Source organism: Gymnogyps californianus, chromosome 2 (assembly GCF_018139145.2).
Source record: "Gymnogyps californianus isolate 813 chromosome 2, ASM1813914v2, whole genome shotgun sequence".
Lineage (NCBI taxonomy): Eukaryota > Metazoa > Chordata > Aves > Accipitriformes > Cathartidae > Gymnogyps > Gymnogyps californianus.
Genome location: NC_059472.1, coordinates 167,671,991 through 167,696,804, shown reverse-complemented (window position 1 = coordinate 167,696,804; position 24,814 = coordinate 167,671,991). Strand labels below are relative to the sequence as shown.

Below are 24,814 nucleotides of genomic sequence, written 5' to 3'. Positions count from 1 at the left end.
CTGGCTTTTCTATTGGGCAGGAGCGACGTCAAGCAACAGTTGGAGGCGGGGAGTGAAGCGCCCGCCGCCGTTCTTACTGGTCAGAACGAGGGCGGTGGGCGGGGAGGTTTGGGAAAAAACACCCGCCTCCTTCAAACGTCGCGCAGGGGAGGGTTTTGATTGGTGGAGGGGAAGTTTGGCGCCAGCTTCGGAGCGGGCGACGGGTAGCGGCTGGGGTCAAAGCGGTGCGGGCCGCGCTGACAGGAGGACGGGAGGGTTTCAGCTCAGCTCGGCTCCATGGATCCCGCACCGGGCGGTTCTTACCGCCGCCGCCTCCTGCTTCTTTCCCCGGCCTCCCCCGCTTCACCCGCCGTGGTCAAGTCTCTCTTTCCGCCGACCTCTCGCCGGTCTCCGACCTCCGCCTCACCATGGAGCAGCTGGGACGCGGGTCAGTCAAAGCGGGGGCCCCTTCTGCTGAGCGCTTTCCCTGGGGCATTCCCCCCCCCCCCCCCCCTTTCTCCTGATTGAGGGCCTCTACCATGGCCCCCCCCCCAAAAAAAGCGAGGCCTCGAGGGCCTATCCCCCCTGCTTCTTCCCTCCCGGACCCGAAGCGAGGCCTAAGGGACCCCCCCTCCCCGCCATACGAGGCCTCGGGGGCCTCTTCTCCCTCACCCCGGACCCGAAGCGAGGCCTGGGGGAGCTCTTCTTCTCTCCCCACTTAAAAAAAAAAAAAAAAAAAAAAAAAAAAAAAAAAAGGAAAAAAACTCAAGGCCTCGAGGAGTTCTTCTTCCGTTCACTCCCTCCCCCGCAGTGAGGCCTTGCAGAACTTTTCTCCTACGCCCCCCCCCCCCCCCCAAAATAAAGCCTCAAGGAGTTCGTCTTCTACCTCTGCTTCCCCCCCTCCTCCCCCAGCTGCAAGGCTCGAGGAACTCTTCTCCTTCCCTGCCCACCTCTTTCACAAGCAAGGCCTTGGGGATCTCATCTACCCTCAACTCCTTCCCCCCCCCCCCCCCCCCGCAAAAGTGAGGCCTCGTGGATCTCTTCTCTTCTTCTCCTTCCTCCCCACCCCCCGAACCGAGGCCTTGAGGGTCTCTTTTCTCTTAACCTCCTTCTCCCTCCAGAAGTGAGGCCTTGAGGACCTCATCCCGCATTCGCTCCTTCCAAACACCTCCCTCCCTTAAAACTGAGGCCTCGAGGACATCTTCTCCTAACCCTCCCCCCAAAAAGTGAGGCCTCGAGGAGCTGTTTCTCCTCCCCCCCCCCCCAAGGCCTCGAGGAGTTCTTCCTATGCCCCCCCCCCCCCCCCCCGCCCTTGCAAACCCGAGGCCTCCACGACTCCCTTAAAACCCCCCCCCATTCCTGATACCTCCACCCCTGCAGAGCTCTGCTCCCCGCTCCTGCTGCTGAGGGCCCCTCCTCCTACCAAATATCCCCCTTCTCTGCTGCCCCTTTCTCCCTAGGGAGCCCCGACACTGGGCCTTCCCCCCCCCCCCGCCTCTGCCCCCCATGTGGTCGTGGCTCCTGCACCGTGGGCCATCTTCCCCCTGTGGTGTCCCACCACGTGCCACCATCTTCCCCTGGTTCTGCTCTGGGCATCCACTTTGCTCCTGAGCCCTTCCCTGTGCCTGGCCCCAGCACTGGGTGCTTTCCCCTCTCCCACACATTAATGCTGGTACCTTTGTGTCCGTCCTTCCTGCCTTCCATGCCACGTTAGCTGCATCATCTCAGCTCCGTTCTTGCTCCTCGCTGCCACCCTTTGCCTGTCTCCTGTGACCCAGCTCCTTTAACCCTGCTGCGCACCCTCGCCCGGTTCCTGCACACCCCTCCTCTCCTTACTGTTTCACCTATGGGAAGTGCTGCAGTCTCTGGGCTCTGCTGCTCCTCTCTCCCCGTAACTCCAGCCATGCAGTTGCTCAATCCAGTTGTGCTGTTGCTAGTCTCTGAACTCCTTTAATTTCATTATGCCTACAGTAACCTCTACAGTTTGTCGCTTGTATGGCTCCTGTTTTGCCCTGGCCTGCTCTGGTCTTGATGGCCCTTCTGGTATTTGTCCTTTGCTGTTTTTATATCATTCTTATTTCTGTAATCACCTGCTTTCTTTACAATCCTTCCCTCCTTCAGATTCCTGGAATTCCTGTAAGCCATTCGCATCAGTTCCCTCCGTGTTCATTATTCTGTCCTTTGAATTTGTAGCCCTAGCTTGCGCCCTGGTGCATTTTTTGAATCAACCCATGTGATGGAGGAGCCACACTCAAGTAGCTTTTCCCTTATGTAAGGCAATATAGAGTAAGGCTACGTATGATATGCGTATCTCTGTATTGAAGCTGCCGTGACCCCTGCCCATGTCTGAAACGAGTGTGCGCTGATGTGGCTCAGCAGTCGGGCAGGAGAGCTTGCCTTGTGGTTCCCTGCTAGGTCGCATGTGCAGGTTTAAAAAAACAAAGCCAAAACCTGAAGCTTAAGTCCCTGTAGGTGTTAGATCTGAGCATATTTGTAAGCGTGGTGATCTGGTGGTGGCATTGGCTGTGTACTCAACAGCACGCAGAGCACAGGAGTCTGCAGGATTGCCAAGCTGGAATCCTTTCACTTGGCCGATGATAAAGGTTTCAGGTTATGATTACCTGTGCTGTGTATCTACGTTCAGGTGCTCCTATATTGTATTTCTTGCTTCAATGAGCATTTAAAACAAATACCTAACTTCCTTTACAGTCAGCATGAAAACGCTGAGCAAGATCTGGGAAACGGGAATACTAATGGTTTACAAAGAACAGTGTCATCGGAATCAACAGACTCAGGTACGGCTTTCTCAATTAATAAAGAACAAGTAAGAAACGAAAAGTTCGTATCTTTAATGGTTTCCACTGCAAGCAGCTTCCAGGGTTTGGATAGAGAACTAATGCTGCCTGCCTGCAATCCCTGCAGCCACTTCTCATTCTTACAGTCTTGAAAGGAGGGAGGCAGGCAGGCAAACCATCACTCAGCAAGCTTCTGCAGCTCATGGTTTGGGTTGTGGGTGGTTTGGTTTTGGTTTTTTTTTTTTTTGCTTTAATTGTCCTGGAGTACGTTAGCAGTAGAGCTAGCATGGAGGAAAAACTGGTTCTGCCCCCGCAGGGGGACTCTGACAGAGATGGCTTTTGCCTTTTTTCTTAGGATGGCTGTTAGGACGTGGTTGCTGACCTGTCATGCTTTGTACTCCAGCATGATGTTTATCACTGCCATTTTCTGATTGCCTTGATGTTCTGCTCTGTACATGGTAGTAGGTCAACACCTTATCATGAGTGTATCAGCCTTTCTTGCAGTAGAGACGGCTGAAGATGAAGGCTGCTAAAGATAGCCCAAGATAGGCTTCACCATTCTCTAGTCTGTGGTGTCTTGCAGATATTGGCTTGTGAGTGTTTATAGTTGCGTGTTGGGGCTGTGGTCTGGAAAACGGGGAGATAGCGTTTCATTCTTCATTGTTAGGATCCATTGCGTATCTGCATTCAGCTCCGAATGGGACCCGTTTGAGTTGCTGCCCTTTGGAGGGTGATAACTTTGATGAAAGCAAGTCGTCACCGTGTGGTTTCTCTCGTTAAACCCAAACTGTGCTAACCTCTCTGCACGCTCGAATGGAGGCTGTTGAGCAGGGTTTGTCTTCTGGCTTGGGTGTTTTTTTGTGGCTTTTTGTTAACATGAGCTGATTGTTTATCTGAAACCTGGGGAGCTGCGTCTTAGTACTGATACTTGCCTAGAAGTTTGGTTGGTTTTTTTTTTCAGATGAGATGCTTTATCAGTGAAAATGGAATAAGCTATTACCCCATAACTTGTAGAATTAGGGAAGCTTCTGATACTTCATTGGTCCAGCCCACCAGTGGAAATCAGTGTCTCCACCTGAATTTATGCACCAGTCTGACTGTGCGTGGTACTTTCAGCTTTCAAAGGAACTTTATGAACTGCTAAAATGCGAGTATAGCTCACAAATGATGGAGCGGGATAGAATAACCAAGCTTGCTAAATCTTCACTTTCTTCTTGGCTTTTTTTCTTTTTTTCCTGTCTCCAAAGCAGGTCTTAACTGCTTACAAAACACTCATGATTAAGGCTTCTGCTGTGCCAAGACCACTACCTGTCATGTTAGTCAAATTAATTCTTTGTAGTTGTTTGTTTAGATCACAGTCACTGAAGTAGCAACAAGTCTTGTCATGATGGTATAGAGTGTGTTCTGGTCAGCTGTTGGCCTATCACTAGGGCTTGTGAATGCTACCATAACAGAAAAACTCCTCGGGGGTCTGTGCTTAAGTAGGCTTCATATTTGACTACTTAGATGCTATGTAGTCGTAATGTTTCACTTGGTTTGTGCTTATGGAGTGCTTGCTGTTGTTTCCAGTACCCTCGCATGCGTTAAGAAGGGCTTTTTGACTGCTTTTTTTGGAATGAGCCCAGAATTTCTTCCTATAAAGAAGTGTAACTAAAAACATGGCTTAAAAAACCCTAAAGGACTAAGTTGTTTATTAAGATGTGTGTGTGAGAGAGAATAAGCCAAGAGTATTCCATGTTATGTGGTAGCACTCTGTTCTATATGACATTCTAGGCAGGGCTAGGAGTGCTTTTTTTAATTACTTCTATTTTTCCCCAAGCGCTAACACCTGATTATCGATGGTAAAAAAAACAATGGTATGAAGTATCTGTAACTGTTTGATTCTACACTGAGATGAGGCTGCAGACTGGACTTCTTCCTGAGCTTAGAGAAGAAACTGATGTAGGGTCTTTCAGAAGAGATCTAGCAATGTCCAATACTTTGCATTTCCTAGGTGCTAAGATACTACTCGGTAGAAAACGCTGTCTCTCCTCTGCAGGTTGTGCTTTGGATTCGCCTGGTCCTGCAACCTCGAATGATATCATGGAGGAAAAGTATGTAACCATATGCTAAGCCTGACTTCTGGCATTTCACGTTGCACCATTAACAATCGTAGGCTAATGAGAGGCTTGACACTGCTTTTCCTTTGCTGGCATGCGTGCCGTGGGCTCTTCCCTCTTAAACTTCTAGAAGGCTGTGCTGTAGTGCTCTGCAGCTTGAGATGCTAGGCTTTCTGTCTTGTCTGTGTCCCAGAGTACTTAACAAGTCTTGGGTCTGAGTTAATGTGTTGTACCAACCAGACTGTTTGAGCATGACATTGGCACCTTACCAGGAGTCTGAGGCTGCACCAAATTGCATGTAAGTTGCAGTTTTCACTCAACGCTTAAACTATAATTTATGCTTTTATATGCCTTAACTGATACCAAGCCGTTGCTCTGAGCTTTGAATTTGCCACTTTCAATTAGATTACTCCCCCCCCCCCCCCCCCCCCCCCCCCCCCCAATCTTCTGTCCCCAGGGATGGGGGACAGATGTCCTTGGTCCCTGATTTACTGAGCTTTTCTTCCTTCAAGTGAGCTTCTTGCCTAAGCAGTGCTGAAAAGAATGTGGGGAACAGAGGGGAGAAGGAGTCTAGCTAGTGTTTCAAAAACTAGGATGGGATAAGCTGGCTATAAATAGCTTTTGAGAAAGACAAAGTGTCATCAAGAAGCATGTTGGCTTCTGCTTCGCATAACACTCCGTGACTTAAATACAAGGTTGATTTCTAGTGTACTATCCTTCTGTGCTAACTGTGGGGCATCTCACTTGCTTTTAGGTTTGAGAAAGCAATTCTTGAATCTAGCAGGCTGAAGTAAGTATACTTCTATTTTAACTTCTTTGTCAGTGACTGTTGTAGCTTGTGGAGTTTTATTGGGGGGGAAAAAAGTGAGTTCTACTCATGTTACTGTCTTTTGAAACAAAATGTTGAAATAAATCTTGGTTCTTTTTCATTGCAGCATTCGAATGCCTTTCAGAAGAATACATTCACTGCCAGTAAGTGAGGGTGGTATTGATGATATATAAATGTTAAACAATTTAGTGTGTTAAGTGTTTTTAGTTGGATACGTTCCATAACTTGTTAATTTTCTGGCTTCAAGAACAGCTGCTGTGATACTTAATGAAAACTGTCAAAATTACAGCTTGTAAACTCGAAATCTCATTCAAGTTGGCGTGAAATTTCAGTGATGTGGCTCTGTCACTAATGCAGCTGAAGCATTTTGGTACCTGTACCGAGATGCCAGCACAGAAGACTCCTGCACATAGTTTGCACCAATTTGTAGTCGGAGACCTTACAGTCTTTATTAATCCTGTTTTGCTTAAAATGTAGTTGTGCAAAGACTATATTGCACAATAGTGAACTGGCACTTTTGTATGAACGTTGTAGCAAAGCCTCCTGGGATCCAGTCCTGCTCTGAAGAGAAACCATTCCGATTCTCTGGATAGTGATGCTTTTCAACTGTTGGAACAAGACGAAAATAAGGAGAATGTAAGTGTTGCTTTCTGTTGCCTGCGATGATACGGTGTAAGAGGCGATGCTAAGGCAGCTGAATTAGCGCACCCCTTCAACAGTGGATGTGGTGGAGAAGGCTGCTTTTACTCTCTGCCAGGCTGTAGTTCAGACATAACAAAAGTTTTGCATAGCTTATCGTAGGGGAACTCGCAGTGAAGTGCGACAGCACTGATTATAGCGACTGCAAACTGATTATAGGTTAATAAAAATTTGGAAGACTTTGACTGCGCAGCTCTGCCTTCGTGCTACTGAACCTGACTCTTTTTAGGCTGTGGCAAGGGAAAATGTATTCGTACTGCTAGCTTTAGATAGCTACGAGGGGTGCCTCCAGAAAGCTGTTGAGATAGATCATCTCGTCTCTTTCCGCTGCTGACATGGGGAGCCCTGGTTCCTCACAGCTCAAATGTCCTTTTGCCTGCTTGGCCTGAAAGGCCTTGCTGCTGGAAATCCCGTCGGTAGGACTCCGACAGGTCTCTACAGAAGAGCGGGTGTAAGGAGACAGCCTTGGCTGCCTTTAAAAATGATTTCTGTTGCAGAGAAGTTGACTGACAAAAGAAATAGAAAAGCCTTAAGCGTGTAGGTGATATCAAGAGGATAAAAGCTTGATTATGTCAAATGAATCACTATTGTAACATCTTTATTTTGAAAACATTCACCTTCAGACTATTCCTGTTGGTGGCAGGGAACTTAAATCCAAAACATCAGGTAGTTTTAAAAAAACTAAAAAGATAAACTGATCCTAGCAACTTACACAGTTTGTAATTTTGGTAAAATGATCACTCTGCTCCTTTTTAATTCAGGAATCGTTTGAGTTTAAGAAGCCAACCAAACCAGCGTCTCGTTGTTCTGTGCATGTCCATTCCCGTGATGGAAAAGGTGTTCCCGGACCAAGGCAGAATTCATCTCCAGCTCAGACAGTAAGTACTACAGTGTTCTTTACAACTAATTCTCACCTAATCCTCTGCATACCTACTGTCGGGGAGGAAGAAAAATTGCATCACGATTATAAGACAATGCTGTTAATCACCACTATTCATGTGCCAAATAGATAAGTTTTTCTATTTGCCAGATAAGAAAACTCCCCTCACATTTGGCTCATGAGATGGTCAGAAGTTTGAAACGTGGATTGTTCTGTAGTCTGTGAAAGATTAGTCTAGTCACTACAGAGCTGAGGTTACGCTGCAGTAAATCAAGGGAGTGTGGACATCGATGTGGAACAGAAGAATTTAGTTTGTAGTTGTTTTCACTGTCAGTGAAGTAGATATTTATATTGAGGGAGATGCATTTGGAACCATGAAGCCAACTGTGTAGATGCAACTGAATCTGATGTCCAGATATGACATCCAGGAAGAAAATATTACCTTATTCATATTCTATTGCTTAGAAAAAGCAACTGAAAGAACATGATGGGTCCTTGCACAGAAACAGAGCTGGGGGCCTAAGTCTTGTCTCCACTCCTTCATCCTGCTTACAGTACTCTTGATCTCGTGCTTATCAGCTGCAGAGTTTATATTAGTTCTTGTTCCTACTGACACCACCCATTTCTCTCCTTTGCACCTTCACTAGATAGCTTCTTCCAGAGCAGAGGGTTATTGCTTAACGAGGCTAATGAAGCCCTCTGCTGTTGTAGGGATCAAATCGAAGTGTTGGAACTCGGTTTGGGGTTTGCTCAAGTCAGTGTATTCAAGGTGGTGGCATAACCACGTGCTTTCTGTAGTGCAGTGAGAGGCATGGCATCACCTCTGTGGTTACAGCGTCCTGCAGTAAAGAGAAAGAATGTTGTTAAAACTGTCTGTCTTGTCTCAGTTTCCCATGGGTGAAATACCCACGGGTGAACAGCAAAACTACAGGCCAGCTTTCCTGCAGCAGTCTTCTCTGACTTCCTCTGAAAGCGAAGATGATGATGGATTCCTAGAGCTGCTAGATGAGCAAGATTTGAAGGTAGGTACAAAGGAAATACGACAGACACTTCAAAATCAGCTCTGTCTAATGTTAATAGTCTGCCAACAATATGTGTCCGTGGTGCACGTATGTTCTAGCAGAAGTCAGTGGGGTAAGTCAAACTGCAAGGTAGTAGGGAATCCTAGAAGATGAGTTATCATGTTCTTTTTCTGCTCTTACATTTCAGTGTCTCTACCTCGTGTGTGCTCTTTCCTAGTGCAGACTGGGATTTACTTGGTGTGTGACCAGCGGTTAGTTTAAGAATTGCTGCTGTTCCTATTGGCAGATGAGAATTGCGTTACTAGAGAGAATTATTTGAACAGTTGGCGTTTTTCTTTAGAAACTTGCTAAAAGAGCTAGAGGTGATATTTGCTTTCGAGCCACTTAAATAGAAGACTGTTTCTAACTGAATTTGAAATGCTTAAAGCTTTGGAGGAACATCATTGTTAATCAGTCAATGAATTGATGTAACTTACCTTCTCCAACGTGTCTCGACTCTGTTCCATTATTTCATTGAGTATTGGACTAGTAATTGAGTTAAATTCCTAAAACTGCTCTGGCAGCTGAATTCAACTGGAATGTTTGCCCGAGCTGCGCAGAAGCTGTATTTACAGTCTCTGCCCGTGGCGAAATAGATGAGAATGAACTTTCTTTTTTTCTCAGAACGATGAGGAGATGCCGTCTGACGTGGCAAGCCTCTGGACTGCACCACTAGTCATGAGGAAGACAGACAATCGGGTAAGTGTTCTGGCATAGCACAACAGAACAGAGACGGGGACTTTGTTCTGGCAGCCGTTTTCACTACTGGGACAAGTGATCACGCTGTCTCTGATCCTGTACCCCTAATAACAACAACAACAAGACAAGAGATGGCATAAACCCCCTTCAGTATTCTGTTATCTCTAAAGCCTGTTTACCTGAAAGACTTTGGCAGTGTGGAACAATGCTCATTGTGTGCGTATATAGGCATTAACTTTCCTCTTACAAAACCCCTTCATAAATGCGAGATGATCTTGACTTCCCTTATCAGATACTTGTTGACATATCTTGAATACATTCTGCACAGACTTACCTGGAATGCCTGCAGCCCAATCTTCTGATAACAGACTGCGAAGGGAGTTTAGACTCCAGCAAAAAGCTCCTTAATCTGCTGATAGATTGTCTGCTAATTAATATAAAGCACTCTGCTAGCACTTCATATTGTTTATGGTGCTCCAAGCTCACCCAGTCCGCACAGCAAGAAAGTACTGTGACTGGAAATGTAGGTCCTGAATTTCGATGACCCTATTAACATCCTGCTGTTGCTGTGCAGTGGCCGTGTCTTAGATAAGGCAAAATTTGTAATAGTCTGAAAGTTTGAGGCTTGCGTAGTTTCTAATCGAAATCTTTGCTAGACAACTCTTAACTTCTCTCCTTCCTCGTAGGCCAAACGATGCCGGTTGTTTGGCTCTTCATCTCTGCCTAGTGGTGTAGGAAGAACCACCCAGAAAAGGATGGAGAGATCCCAGGAAGAGAATTCTCCAGGGAAAAGCAAGAAGAGGAAAAGCCTGCCTGGAACACCTTCTGAGGACTCAACGGTTGGTGGCTTGGCATCCCGTTTTGTAACAGAGAATTGATTAGGAGAGGGTCTAATACAGGTGTCTAGTTTATGAAGGTTAATGAGAGAGCTTTTTCGGGTGAATTGCTGACCTAGCAAAACGGCATTCTCCCTGCATAGTGCAGGAGGTTTGGGGGAGCTGGTCTTAGCTTAGTCTTGGGCCTGAGTTTTGCCTTAATCCAAAAGGGAAGCTGGGGAGTCATAGTTCAGGGCTTCAGAGTAAACTCTGAGTTTTCTGTTATGTTATGGGAAAAAGATCTCTCTGTTGTGTGTGCTCGGCATTGATCTCTAACCTGTATTCCTCTAGAGTTTGAAAATGGTAAAGACCCAGTCCTCCACAGCAGAGATCGAAAGCATTTTGGACAGCGACCAGAGAGACCTTATCGGTGACTTCTCGAAGGTAATTCAACACTTGACTATGAAATCACTGATTCAAGTGTTTTAATGGCCCCTCTTGGTAGAGGTGTCTCAAACCAGCCCGAGTGCTTTATGCGCTTCCCTTCTTTAACAGTACATACTCAAGTTACTAGGAAAGGCTGTCGGTGAGAAGGGTGCTTTCATGGGTTAGGCAAAGCGATTCATTTGCGGTTATTCAAAAAGATCTACAAAATCCCTTCAGTATAGGAGCCACAAATAAAATTCTGTCCCTGATTTTTAGAATTCTTAGTTTTAACTCTTGAGCTTTGCTGAAGAGATTCTTGTCAACAAAGTATGTGTTACAAAACTAACTGCTGGACACTGTGCTATCGCCTACGTGGCTCACATTTGGAATTTTCTCAGTTAAATGCTGTCTGTCTTGCAGGGTTATTTATTCCACACTGTCGATGGGAAACATCAAGATTTAAAATATATTGACTCCGAAATGGTATGTGCTCCAGGGACAGTAAGAAAAATTCTTTACTGGGGGCGGGGGGACCGGAACAACACAAAAACATCTTGAAACAACTGAACTCTGGGTTTTTTTTCAGATTGTGTCTGTGCTGACTGGGAAGTTTGCGAGCTTCATCAAGGAATGCGTGATAATTGACTGTAGATACCCGTATGAGTATGAAGGAGGACACATCAAGGTATGCTGACCCCGTAAGAGCAATGTAGAGTTGTCTGAAGTCGCAAACCGGGGTCACTTGGCACCGTGTGGGGCTGCTCTTTACTAGCGAGTATCCAAGGCCACGTGGATATGTTATAACTGAGATGCCCAAGTGCCCCACTGGGGTCTGCGATCCCGTTACGCTGATGCGCTGCACAAATCTCAGGACACTGAGCTCACACTTAGTTCATAAAGTGACTTTTCCCTCAAAGGAGGGACCGTTCTGCTTTCCTTAAGCAGAGGAGGTGGCCTGTGTGGCAAGCAGGGAGACGGCTCCAGAGGAGGATGGAAGACACTCGCTGTCCAGCATCCTGATACCTAGGGAAGCTAAAATTAGAATATTAAACTTCATTTCAACCACAGACTTCAACGAACAAACAGCTGTGCAAAACATAATTGATCTTGAAGTTTGCCGCTCGAGCAAGCTGGCCAGCCCTCTCAAATACGATGAGATGGGAAGGGAAATCCAACGAGCCACAACCTACAGCTGTTGAAATGGCCATCTGAAACGGGTCCAGGTCACCCAGAGTCAGTGTTAGACTGTCTGTAACGTTCTGCTCGGGTTTGGAGCTGTGTTCCCGATGGCTGGAGAGGGTTGCCAGAGCTCCTCTAGGAAACTGAGATGAGGAAAGGGCTTGCAAGGAAGCGGGATGGGTTTGTTACTGTTCTCCTCCACTCGCTGCGTGTGCTCAGGCATGACTCTGCCTTTACAGGGTGCTGTAAACCTACATATGGAAGAGGATGTGGAAGACTACTTGCTTAAGAAGCCAATCCAGCCATCGGAGAACAAACGAGTGATCATAGTGTTCCACTGCGAGTTTTCTTCAGAGCGGGGTCCTCGAATGTGAGTTATCCCACACTTCCCCTAGATAAGAACTTACTGCTGTGCTAGTTGAGAGCAAAGCTTTCAGGGCGGCACCAGTTACTGTGCTGGCATGCTACTTTAATACGCAGTTTATCATGCGTAGGTGTTGTTTGTCACCTCTGGCAGGGATGTGACACAGCCCGTGGTGTCAGTGGCCATGTTGAAGCTGGGCTGGCGCACTGGAATGCTTAGAGATGGAAAGGAAAAAACAGTTAGCTGCAGCTTTGCAGCCAGTGTGGCTTCTCAGCCTGTTCCTGATAGGCAGTGGCTTACTTCTGTAATCTGAGGAATGGGAAGTTTCGGGTGAGAGCTGTTTTCATGTGTTTTTTGCTAAATGCAAGATTTAATGTAGGATTTTTTCCTGCTACAGGTGCCGGTTTGTGAGAGAGCGGGACAGGCTGGGTAACGAATACCCCAACCTCCATTACCCAGAACTGTATGTCCTGAAGGGGGGTTACAAGGACTTCTTCTTAAGATGCCGTGTAAGTAACGTTCTCTTCAATTCATCTCTTTCACACTCAGACGAGAAGAAACGATAGATAAATAATACTGATGTATTCATACTCGATCAGACTTCTCTTTGGAGTAGAGTGGGTTTTGCTGGGGTAGCTTCTCCTGCTCTGTTTCACAGTGCTCCTGTACTGAGAGCAGTCAAAATTTGGCAGTGAGGCTCTCTAAGCCTGTTCCACACTTCAGAGCTGTCTTGCTGCCATACCGGAAAGGCTTTTCCACTTGTCTCGAGTAAAATATAAAACTGTTTTCTGCCCCTTTATAACAACTAGGAGTTCTAAATGTCATTCGGAGAGGGAATTTAAGACTGCTCAGCCTGCAAGGACTAGGAGAGAAGACAGGCTTGACAGTAATTGCCGTATAACAAATGGAAACCTGAAGTCTCATACTATACTAAAATAGCAAAATTGAAGAACTCGAGCTTTGAGTTTTCAGCCTCTAATTCAGAAAAGGAAACTATAAAATGCCCCGCAGCTCTCTTCCCAGCGTTGTGAGGATGGTGTTTCTCGTATCACTTGGCTTCTGCCGCTTCCGCGTTTCAGTGGCTGTACTCCCTTTCTCCAGCTCGTTCTTCCTGCTGTTCTGACACAAACTAGACCGTGGCCTGACCGTCGCTTTAGTCCCTCTCAGGCCGCTGCACTTCAGAGTAGCTCTTCGATTACCTTCCTGTTCTGCAACTTGCTGTGTTTTCAGAGAGATGCGAGAGATTTGGCCTCTCTGGGGCCGGCTGGGTGGGGCCGCGTGCTGTTTCCCAGTGGGATGTTGGGTCTCCCAGCTTTTGGGCCGCCGCGGGGGCTGCCGGTGTTCGTGGCAGTGAGTGCTGTCCTGGTTTTTTTTTGGCTCTCCCTGCGATCTGCTGGCTCCCATGTGGTGGTGAGCGCCTGGGTTTTGTCTCAGGCCCCGTGGGTATCCTCTCCCGAGGTGAGAGGACCGAGGGCCTCAAGGTGGCAGCATGGAACAGCCGACGGCAGCCTTCAATGCTCTGGTGTGTGAGCCAGGGGCTGGCCGGTCCCGAGACACAAGTATTCTTCAAATCTGTGCTATTTCAAGGTGAATACTAGATAGACTTAGTTTGTGTATTGATGTCTGCCAGCAAATTTGGGGTGAGAGCTCTGTACGCGGGGCTGAAAGTCCTTCGTTTAATAGCTATCGCTTCTGAAGTGGCTGTAATGTGAATATCACTTGGCTTTGTTCATGAGTGTCTGGTGTGAAGCTCCTGCGTAGAGTGGGGGGGTCTGTTTCTGTTTATTCTGTGGGAGTTGTTTGAATGGTTTCTACCAGGCTCTGTCGGTGAGTCTCAGAGATCATCGCTCCGGTGACACACTGAAGTGAAACCAGCTTCTCTTTCCCCAGAGTTTCTGCGAGCCCCAGAGCTATCGCCCCATGCACCACGAGGACTTTAAAGAAGACTTGAAAAGGTTCCGCACCAAAAGCCGAACCTGGGCTGGCGAGAAGAGCAAAAGGGAACTGTACAGTCGCCTGAAGAAACTCTAAGGGCTGAACTGAACAAGCAAAGATTGCCCATCGGGGCGGGGGGGGAATGCTGCAGCGGGAGGGAGACGGGCCTGTTCCTCGCTTGTGGTTATCGGGTACCGGCTCTCTCCTCATCTGTTGTCTTACTGGGAACACCGCGGAACTTGTGGCTGCAGGTTTGAACCGAGCAACCTGGATGCTGGCTGGGAGCTGACTCTTCTGAATACTCTTGTTACGCGGCTTCGTGGAAATGGCTTCTCGTGTTCTGTGACATCCACACACTGCCCAACAGCCTGCCCAGGGAGGGGTGGGGAGGGGCTGTCGCCTGCCACGTGCATGGGGCTCGGCGGGTACGTGGTGTAAGCAGTGGAGGGTATTTTAGTGCCTGTTGGGTGTTTTTTTTGTTTTGTTTTTTTTTTTAAATGCTTTATTTTATTTAAATACAGTCAAATGAAGCTAATACCGCTGCAGTTGAATCATCTGGATTGTACGTAAACCTTGTTTCTGCTAAAGGGCAGCCTGCTGTTGGGGGTAGGGGGGGGTTCATTATTTTTCTCAGCTGCAGCTTTGATTCTGTGTTTTCATAGCATAATGCGTCGCGGTGAAGGAGAATGGGAAATAGCTTGTTACAGCTAGAGGTTCCCACCTCACTGAACTCCTGTGTTCCGCTGTGGGAAGCCTCTTGAAGACGGTGTAAGGGGAAATTGCTTATTGTACGTAGGTATCATGTTCACCTCGTTTACTTAATCTAGATTGCTTTATTTCATAGTAATTTGAATTTAGCTGCTGCTTTAGTTCTAGAGGAGTTGGTGTTTCAAAGCAGGGAGAACTTCTGGGAACTGAAGGTAATTCAGAATGAGGCTGTCCCGGGTGATCCCAGAAGTACCGGGTGGCAAAGCTGTTACCAGGTTTCTCAACAGCAGCAATTTACTGCCGCTGCTCCCTCCAAGGCTGCATATGATTATCATGAAATGTGTCCAGAAAAGAGCCTGGCTGTGAGGAATCATGCTGTAAGGATCCTGGGAGGCTGTTCTGAAACTGCTCCTGCTGCCGGGGGTTTGACTTCGGCCACTTCTCCAGTAGCAGAAGTACCTCCTGTCAGGAAAGGCAGGAAATATAATTAATTCTTGAAGGAAGAGGAACTAATGAACCTTACAGTAGCCCAGTGATTTCAGGGGAAGGCCGGCTGCTTGCCGCAGCAACGCTGTGATGATCGCTGTAGCTCATCTTCCTCACGCACGGACTTCTTGGTGAAGCTAGTGCTCCCGAGGCCGGGCGTGCAGCCTGGGAACAGCCACGCATCCTGGAAGCTCTCTGCTCTTTAGCAGAAATCCACGCTTCGCACGGCTTGGCTTGCTCAGTACGAGCTAGTCTTGCGTGCTGTTGTATCTGTGTCAAAAAAATACTGAAATGGAGGTGCCTTATGTGGAATTTTAACTTGATTTTTTTTTTAAACTGTTTCTTAAAACCTGTTGTTAATCCTCTTGAGAACTGAAAGGATAAACTTTGAACTTTCTCATTTAAAAAAAAAAAAAATAAATTGGATTTTGCTGGCTTCCCTCAAAGCTGAATACCTTGAATGGGAAGATGATGAAATGCTAAATCAGAAATATCCGTTACCGAATCTCCCACATCTCACCTGGAAGGTCTGAACTCCTGGCGGAAGCTGGTGAGGTCCCGGGGGGGCTGTGTGGTGGGAGGAGATCATGGGCCGGTAAGTCGGTGGGGAAGGCCGGCTGCCTGCGACACGGGCAGCAACGCCATCGACCCAAACTGCTTTTTGGCGCAAGGCCCATTATGCCAAGCCTAAGCAGTAAATAATCAGTTTAGCAATACGAGTGCCGGGCATGATGTCTCGGCACAACTTGGTAAACAAATAGTCGCTCTGTGAAAGTTTAACTCGCCAGCCGTGTTCAAAAAAAGCAGATGGAGACTGCTCTGAGGTCACTCATCTGGAGCAAAACCATTACAGCAACCCGTGGCTTTACCGTTGTGCTTCCTGCGACTGCCCCTAACTCCGCTCGTGATCCCAAACTTCCTGACATTCAGGAAGCTGAAGGTGGTGTGGGCGTTGCTGCTCCGTGGCCCAGCAGCGTCGGGGGACGTGAGCCGCAGCGTGCGCTTTGAGGGGTCGGATATGCCTGTAACCCCGTAGAGATGGAAACGCAAGCCCTTGCTTTACACCCCACCTAGTTCTCCGTGTGCGCTGTGTTTATTAAAGAGTCCTGGGGGTGGGAAGGAGAAGGCTGCGAGAGGTGTGTTTCTAAACAGGATCTGTACCGTATCGGCCCGCAACCGTAACAGACTACTGCGGGCTAGAGAATAAAGCACTTGAAATCTCAGCAGTTTGTCTAACTCAGCTTGTCTTGCGGTAGAATGTGCGCTGCTGAACCGCTCGGCATCACCCACTGCGGCTTGAAAAGAAACCCACGTTGGCAATCGCTGTTTTTCCCTGTCTTGTGTTCTTTGCTCATTGCTTCTGGGATAACTTTAAAGGATGAAAAACAGCGCCTCGCTTTCCTGCAGGAATTGGACCAGTTGGAGGAAGGCCGGTTTTCTGGCCCGGCTGGCAGAGCTGCGTGATATTTGCCTACCTGTAGCTGGCAAAGGTGGCTGGGTGAGAACCGCTCACAGCCTCGTGCAGGGGCCCGGGACCCTGGCAGGGGTGGGCAGAGCTGGGAAAGCCCAGTTCAGCCCCAGTCCAGGCTGTTTCCAGGCTGATGGGGGGCTTGGGTCTTTAATCACCCCAATGACTTGGGAATACCAGGGCTGCAGCCATCTGAATTTCCGTCGTACCACCTATGCTGTGGAGAGCTGCAGCTCACTTTTGGATGAAGATCCTTGTTTGTGCTGGACGCTTTCCCAGTGGAGCACCTGAGAGGGCTGTTTTGTTAAGGATGTTAATAGCTTCAGCAGAAAGCGTGGGGATGAAGAGCAGGTGGCCAACAATGGGGTCAGCATTAAAAGCTTCACTTAAAATACAGCAATGTGACTTCAAATCCACTGGAGGCTAGAGCAGAGAACTGGGTGGGTTTTTTTTCCTTGCCTCCATCTGTCATCCTTAAAACTGATGTCGAAAGCAGCTTACAGCTTCATCAGCTTCTACCATGAGCTCCTGAATGCTGCAAAGCTTAGTGTTTTCTTTCATATTGCTTTACCTTTTGTGGCCCAAAAGGACACTTGTGCTATCTTTTTATCTTGCAACATTGGTGGCCAAGAAAGGCAAGCTGCGAAGGGCCAGCTGCCCTGGATGTGCCAGCAGCTCCTTCAGCGAGGGCCCCTGGGGCATCGGAAGCAGGTGTTGGACATCCTTCCAGTGCTGCCTCGCTGCGGCTTTTCAGCTGCTGCCTTATGAAGAGGGAAAAGGGGTTTTTTTTAGCTACAACAGTCATACCGGGCAATTCCCTGGTTTGAAATCCTTTTGTGACTTTTCAAACGAACCTTCTGTCTTTGCCTTTCTGCCTCCGCTATTTTCTTTGCCCAGGAGGGCTGTGCCATGGCTCTTTCCCTGGCTCCTCGGAGCCTGTTCCTGCATCTCTGCTCCTGCCACCGAAGGCAGCTTTCCTGGCAGGCAGCTGCGCTCCCTTCCCTGCACGTGGCAGCCTGGTTGCTGTGAAACCCAACCTTGCAGTTTTCTGTAGTTATTTGTCAAGTGAAACTGCCCCTACCTGAGGCTCTGCCAGGCCGGGAGGAATTATCTCAGCTTGTGGCAGGAGCACAGAGCGTGTGATAACTCTGCCTGGTACCCAGCGTGGTGAAAGGGCAAAGTAGGATGCTCTGCGAGGGCCTGAGTGCTACTGGCTTGGATTGAGGCAGAGGGATTCAAATGATCAGCTAAAATTTGCTAATAAACCAAGCCTGCTCCTGCTAGTTTGCAAGTGGTGAAGCGGGATGTGTTTCAGGGCAGCGGCTGGGAGAGCGCTGTCTCCCCAAAGCTGGGGGCTTTGGTAGGGAGAAGCAACAGAAGGAGTCACCTCTGATGAAAGTCTCAGCTGTACCTCGATGCGGGCAATGCTTTTTGAAGCATTGAAGCTTTTTGAAGGAGATTCGCGTGGCTTTGCTGGGCAGGAGCTGCTTTGTTAAGAAAACCATTGGCTTCTCGTCTTGGCAATGGCTTATAGTGACACGTGTGACTAAGAAGCCCCCTGGAGAGCTGGTGCGTGGGCAGCAGTGCCACATAACTCCTGAAACGTTGGTACCAGGATTTGGCCAGGCTGCCATTTGGGTTTCCTTTGAACTGGAGCCAGACAGCGGCTGCTCCCACGGCGCCGTTCCGGGGGCTGCGGCACAACCCGGTGCCCCGTAAGCCCTCTCCTGCATGGGGTGACCTGCTGCGTCACGTCGCACCTGCCTTCCCTTTGGTCCACCGTGGCTCCACAGGGACATCCTGCCATTGCCCGGCCCCTTATCAAAAGCTCTGTGGTCCCTGCTCCGCTTTGGGCACACTTACACCCTGTCACTGGGGCAGGAGCTGGGGAGGGCGAGGGGACAGTCCCAGCTCCCGGCTCTGCACCAGTGCCTCTACTTCCCCAGTAACAGTGATAAATGGGATGGCTCTGCCCCGGGGAGGGGGACCCATCGCCCTCCCTTTGCCGAGAGCAAGGAGCGGAGGCTGCCAGCCAGGGTGGAGGGTGGAAGGTCCTTGTTAGAGGTCACCAAATCCAGGCAGAGCTGGAAACGAAGCTAATCTCCTGCAGTCGAGCCAAGCTTCAGGCGTGCCGGAGAAAACTCCCCGTGCGGGTGCCAGCCCTTGGCCTGGCAGCGGCTGCAGCGTGGCTGTGTCTCTGTGCCGATGGGGAAGGCGTGCGGGAGGCCGGGCTGGCACAGCACCGTGGCCCCAGGGGACAAGGCACTGGGCACGGCCGCCACGATGCACCCACACCGGGGCTCTCAATGGGTGCACCCCTGCACCTTGCTGCTGGGACCGGCCACGTGCACGGCTCTGTGCCGCTGGTGCCGGGAGCCACTGGGTCCCTCCATGCTCCTCGGGGGCCCATGCTGGAGCTGAGGGGCCCGGGCGGCTGCTGCCTTTTAAGGCTGCTCTGGGCCGATGAATCGGCTGCCAACCTGCGCGGCGGCGCTCAGCAGGCAGCGGCACGCCGGGGGTCCCGGCCAGGCGGCGCAGACCGTCTGCTCAGCGTTAAGGAATGACGGGTTTTCCCTGGCAGTGCCCCGTTCTCTTCCCCGCTGCGGCCAGGGCTGCGCTCGCCGAGCGGCTGCTGTCGCCCTCCGTGCAGCTCTCGCTCCCGGCTCTGCTCAGCCCCCACAGCTCTCAGTCGGCAGCCCCAGCTCTGCCCCGTGTCTTATTTTAGATGGACAGAGCTGATGCCACGCTCTCCTGGTGCTGCCTGCTCTTGGTCGATGCCATGCACATCCCTCCGTGCCGCGGCCAGGATGGGATGGCCCCAGCACCTGCCCCAGCTCTCCCCACGTGCCCACGGGCTGCAGACCCCCAGGGTTAGGGCCCTGTGGTGCTCACTCGGCACTTCACTTTTCTCTGGTGCAATTTGCTCTCTTTTAGCATGTGGAGGTGAGACACGGCCAGTGCAACCCAGACCCTGGGGACAGATAGAAACCCTCTGCTGTCACCCACACAGGTGAAGGGGGACCCAGGGGACCCAGCGGCTGGGCGGGTGCGATGCCCTGGTTGATGGCAGTCCCGACCGTGGCTCACTTGTGCCTGCGGTTCACGACTGTCCCCGGCCATGCGGGACCGTGGTGCCCCCGTCCTCCCTCCCGCCGTGGGAACAGGGCCTGCAAGTTGTGCAGAAACAGATTAAACTGGCTAAAACAAGATTGCGTGTCAGGGCCGGACGAGGAACGTGCATTTAGATTAAATCCGGTGCATTCGTCTGCCCAGGGAGCTCTATTGAGAGGGGAGGTTTAGGTGCTGGCCAGGCCGTCCAGCTCGGCCCCCGGGGTGGGCAGCAGCCAGGCACTGCATGCCCCTTGGGGGGCACAAGGGGAGCCCCCAGCCTGAAAGGGCCCTGTCCACCCTCACCATGACAGGAGCATCCCTGTCCCCCGCAGCCTCCTCCCGCACTGCCCACCAGGATGTCACAGAGCCGAGAAACCCACCGGCAGGCCGGTGTGCCAAAACGCTTGTGCTCCCATCGAGTTGGAGTGACAAACCCTCTTCCTCCCGCTGCTGAGGCAGCAGCGACAGTCAGGGCGTAATTGTCCCTGAGAAGCCGTGGAGCTGTGAGTGTGGGACGCGAATGACACTGCTGCCACCTGGAAACGGCCGTGGGGTGGTGTGGGGGGACAGTGGCCACTCCGTCCGGTGCTGCCATCCACCTCCTCCACACCCCTCCCTCCTCCCTCGCAGCAGCACCTGGGAAATTTATTTTTGCTGCATCGCAGGCGATGCCCAGGCTATTCCTGGAAACCACGGGTGCCATCAGACCTGTCACTTGTGTCAACTCCACGCTGCCAGTGCCAGTCCCCGGGTACGGGCTGCGCTCAGCTGCTGCCTGAGGGGCGCGAGGCAGCAGAAGGGAGCGGGCAGGGGTCTGCACCGCCGGGGTCCTCCTCGCCCAAAATGCTTCCCCCGCAGTGGGTGGGCAGGCAGGGAGGAAGGGTGGGCATGCATGGGGGGAGGCAGCCCCTCGGCTTCACCTCCTGCAATGGGGCTGCACTCACAAGCATTTCAAGACGCCACAGAGCCTCGGGCACCTTTGGAGAAGCGATGTCACCGAGATGCCCATGGCTCGGCCACTTGGGCCAGCGTGGGTCTGCCTTTGGGGGTTTTATCTGCTTTTGGGGGCACAGCCCCAGCGGCCGCAGACAGGATGTGCTGGCCCGGGGCGGGAGGGGAGTTTGCTGCTTTCCACCCGCAGAAGACATGTCCCCGTTTGTTTCTGTTGGATGAACTCTCCAGCGATGTTTGCTGGGGCTTAAGGCTCAAGCAAGGAGCCATAAAAAGGGAGAATAACATCAAAAGAGGAAAGTGGAAGGAGGCCAAGAGGAACACGGCCAAGTGCCCTTTCCTTCTTTCGCTCTGTGCGGGGAATCCCTGAGACTGTGGGCTGTGTCTCATCCCTGTGCCAGGCAAGACGTGGCCCTGACCCCGCACGGCTCTGCCACCACGGGGCCACGCGACAGGAGGGTCCCCGACGGCGGCTCGGGGGTGCCGGGGAGGACAGGGAACCGGGGGGAGGCTCAGCTGGAGGAGAGGGGCCCAGGGAAGGAGCTCCCATCTGGAGCCGGGGTGGAACCGTGCTGCAGCTTTCACTCCCCTTCGGTGGACAGCCGCGTGGGGTGACTTCTGCCGTTGTGTTTGGTGGGACGGGAAGGTCGGTCCACACTGGGACGTGCGTGGCGGTGGAGGAGCCCTGTGGCCGGATCCCGGGTGTCTCCACCAAAGGAATTCAGCAGGGCGGGGAAGGAGAGAGCGGCTACTCTGCGGTGATGAGATTAGTACGTGCAAACACCACTGTGGCGGTTGCACAAGCCTCTTCAAACAACTGCCAGGTGCCACGTGAAGCTGCAACCACGGCTCTGTGGTGCTCATCCCCGCTACCCCCTAACCAGGTTTCCTGTACTGGGTGGCAGCCTCCCCACGTGCCACAGCTCAGCAAACCCCGCACAAGCAAACCCCGGTGCTGGTGGTGGGTCGGGAAGCACGGCTGGCACCTGGGGGGATGCTGGCAGCTGCACCGCAGGGCAACCCACGCGGCGTCAGGCCTCCGCGCCACCCCGCATGGATCAGCTGCCGTGGCTTGATGCCGCGTGGAGGCTCGCCAAGGAGCTGCAGCCCCTTTGTGGGCACGAGAGATGGCCATGCCGTGGCTCGTCTTGAGGGTCTCGCGCCCTGGGAGAGGGCAGCGGCGCGGTGGGAGCACGGGGTTCTCGGGTGTGCCCTGGGAACAGCCCCGGGGCTGCACACTCATGAGGGATGATCCAGCAGCACCGTGGCAGCGCTGCAATCCTGGCCGTGCGTGACACTGAGCAACGCCGTAATTAGAAGGTGCCAGCGCTGCTGCGGTTCATCCCTGGTTCAGCCCTGCTTCGCCTCTGCTTCCTCCTCCTGCCGTCCTCCTCCCCGGGGCGGGGGCAGTCCCATCGGCTCGACGCAGGGGCAGGAGCTGGGCCCACACAGGTCTGCGACTCCAGCCACCACCCACTGCAGCCCTTCTCACGCAGGTTAAAGAGCAGAGGCATGCTTTGGGAGGCAGCACTATGACGAAGGATTCAAATCTATCTCCCACCACCAAGTTAACCAGTTTGGTGTGCAGCAAGCTCCGTGGGGGACCCCTGTGCTCATGGGAACTCTCCGGGCGTCACCACGGCCCCAGGAGATGCAGGGTCTGCCCCTGCAAAGCAACCACAAGTGCATTTGGGGCTGCGTTTGGGGCTTTCCTGGGTGCAGAGTCGGTGCTTTGCGTGCGGAGGGGCTGAGTTTGGTCCTGGCCGTTATCCTGTCGCTGCAGGAGGAGGAGCGGTGCCCCACGCTCCACACTGGGAACAACCGATCACACCCCCACCAGTCCCACAGATCTGTGTCCCCCTTGGCTGCTCCTCTCCCCTCCATCAAATGTGGTTGGAATTGGGTAAGAAGTCTGAGCGTTGTTGTGCAAGGCAGATCCACGCACACAGCGCTGCTCAGCCTTGTTTCCCTGGGAAACTCGGCCAAAAATCCAGGCAGGACTTGGAAGGAAGCACCACATACTGCCTCAATTCACACAGGAGCTGCAACGCAGGGAGCCCTCCGGCAGCACATACGCCACTGACCATTGCCCACCGTGGCGCTTGCTAATGAGCTTCTGCACCAACCTGAAGATGCTGCCCTTGGTCAGAGCGTGCCCTGCAAAAACCGGAGCGGTGGGCTCGGCGGCAGTGCAGAGACGTCACGCCACCCAGAAGCTCTTCCTCCAAAAGGTGGTCCCAGCTCTGTCCATCATCGTGGCTGAGCTGGAAATGGCTGTGCTGAAACAGGCCCGTGCCTTGAAACCCACCCTCTCCTGCAGCCTGGAGGATCCCCTGACCGCTCAAACAATTGCCGAGGAAGATAATGATCTTTTAATGGGAAGCAGTGCAGCCTCTTCAGCTTGTGCAAGCAAGCCTGGCTAGCTGGAGGAACGGGTGCGTTAGTTTGGCAGAGCTTCTCACTGTCCCTTTCTCCCCTGGGGTGAAACCTGTCCCTAAAGCACTGCACCGCACCGGTTAAATCCCAAAGATGCTCAGAGGGAGTGAGAGACCGAGGCCCTGTGCCGAGTCTCCGTGCATCCGGCACTATGTGTCGCTCAGGTCCTGGAGCCCAGAGCTGCCTGTGCTCTCCACGGATGGGTGGAGGATGTCCTCTCCTCCCCACCCTCGCCAGCTCTAGCACATTCAGAAATCCCCGTTTCCCACCTCCAAGCTCACTCCCAGGCCCACTGCAGACCCCCTCAGTTTTCTGGTTAGCTTTCAGACCATCTCTGAAGACCATTGTGGACAGTGGTCAGACCAAGATATTCCCGATAAAAAGCTGCCCGTCCTTTCTGAAGGAGGGCTCTCGCTGCGCCGTCCCTGTGTCTCTAGTTACACAAACATCCACAGCCAGCGGAGGGGCAGGGGCCCACGGTGACTTACCCTGCGCCGCAGGATTATTTTAGGAAACTTGGTGACAGCAGGGAGCTCACATCTAGCTGGCGTCTCCCCTTGCTCTCCCCTGGCTGCACCGCTGCGGGGGTAAGAGCAAGAACACGCCACGACAGCCTCGCGCAGGGGCTGGGGAGGTGTTTGGTGAAATGCCAAGGGCGCGGCCAGCGTCCCCTTCCTTGGGTCTCGCCAGGCTCAGCCCGAGCTGACTGGGGTACAGCTGCAGAGAGGGGGTGCGGGGAGCCCTTCTTCAGCTTCACCTCCCGCCCTCGGAGGCTCTCTCCTCACCTCCAGCTTCTCCCGTCAGAAACCAGCAGGACCCGCTCCTCCCTCGGCTCCGGAAGGAGAGATTACCGGGGCAGAGCCATCATTTACAACACCACTTGCTTAAATGACTGCCCAAAGTCGCTCTCTGATTAGCTGCAGAAGCATTGCTTGAGATCACAGCTTTGTTGTGCTACAGGCTCTACGTGCACACACACGCACACATGCACACGCACATGCACACGCACTACGGCTGTGCACAGATGTCTTTTGGATCCTGCTGAGGCTGTTTAATGTATTACTGTTCCCAGCTGCTCACAGCTGACTCTTTAGCTGGCTGCTGCGCTGGTGGGACCATCCGAGTCATTCACAATCTGCTTTTTGTCAAGAGCCGCGATAACAGCAAACCCCTGCACCAGAGGCTGTGGGGTACGGGGTCCTGGGGGCAGCGAGTGGGGGACTGGGGCTCTCTCCACTCACTAACGCCCTACTCCTCGCCTGGTCTGGCCTCACTCTGTGGCCAGGGCCTGTTCCTAAGGGAATTTCACCCCAAACTCACATCAGGCAAGATCTGATCTGTCATTTCAACCCACCTTTTGTGCTGTGTCAACAAGCCCTGCCGTGGGGTTCGCAGCAGAGAAGGGACTGCTCTCAGCCCCAGGTCCACCAGCTCTGCTAGGCATCAGAAACTGGAACAACAGCTCGGAAAGGGGACAGCAGGAGCGGGGTATCATCTTAAACTGCGGCAGCTGTTTGCAAAACGAACGTGTGTCCGTGGCCTGGAAGACCGTCTCTTGCCTGGATAGCTGACAGTTGAAACAAAGACGTTCCGACCGAGGAGACAAAAGCACGATTGTTATTGCCACAGCATGGACAGGGTTCAAAGAGGCAAGTGGCTGTCGCGCACGGAGGCTGTGGCGTGGAGGCCTGGAGGGCTCTCGTGCTGTTGTTGCACGCTGCTAAACAGCAGCTGGAGCTCATGGAAAACAATTCCCCAATGCCCCTCTCAACACCAGGAAACTCCTGGCAGCTGGGAGCTGATCCCGAGCACGGAGGCCGGCTGGCTGGCAGTGCCTGCGTCGGCAGAGAGGACTGGGAAGGGGGAGAGCAGCCCCGCAGCTGCTGGGAGAAGC

The 24,814-nt window shown here is 51.9% G+C and overlaps 1 protein-coding gene across 1 annotated transcript; it reads left to right on the top strand.

Annotated features, from left to right (window-relative positions):
- Nucleotides 1–270: 270 nt before the first annotated feature.
- On the top strand, nucleotides 271–13,892 carry CDC25A (cell division cycle 25A). Its single transcript, XM_050892111.1, is given in 17 exon segments — nucleotides 271–370; nucleotides 373–427; nucleotides 2,689–2,774; nucleotides 4,813–4,867; nucleotides 5,628–5,663; nucleotides 5,809–5,845; nucleotides 6,237–6,338; nucleotides 7,163–7,279; nucleotides 8,169–8,303; nucleotides 8,967–9,041; nucleotides 9,728–9,880; nucleotides 10,208–10,300; nucleotides 10,703–10,765; nucleotides 10,869–10,967; nucleotides 11,701–11,831; nucleotides 12,223–12,334; nucleotides 13,716–13,892. Coding segments are annotated over 17 exon segments (1,584 nt in total). The 5' UTR covers nucleotides 271–276; the 3' UTR covers nucleotides 13,857–13,892.
- Nucleotides 13,893–24,814: the final 10,922 nt, after the last annotated feature.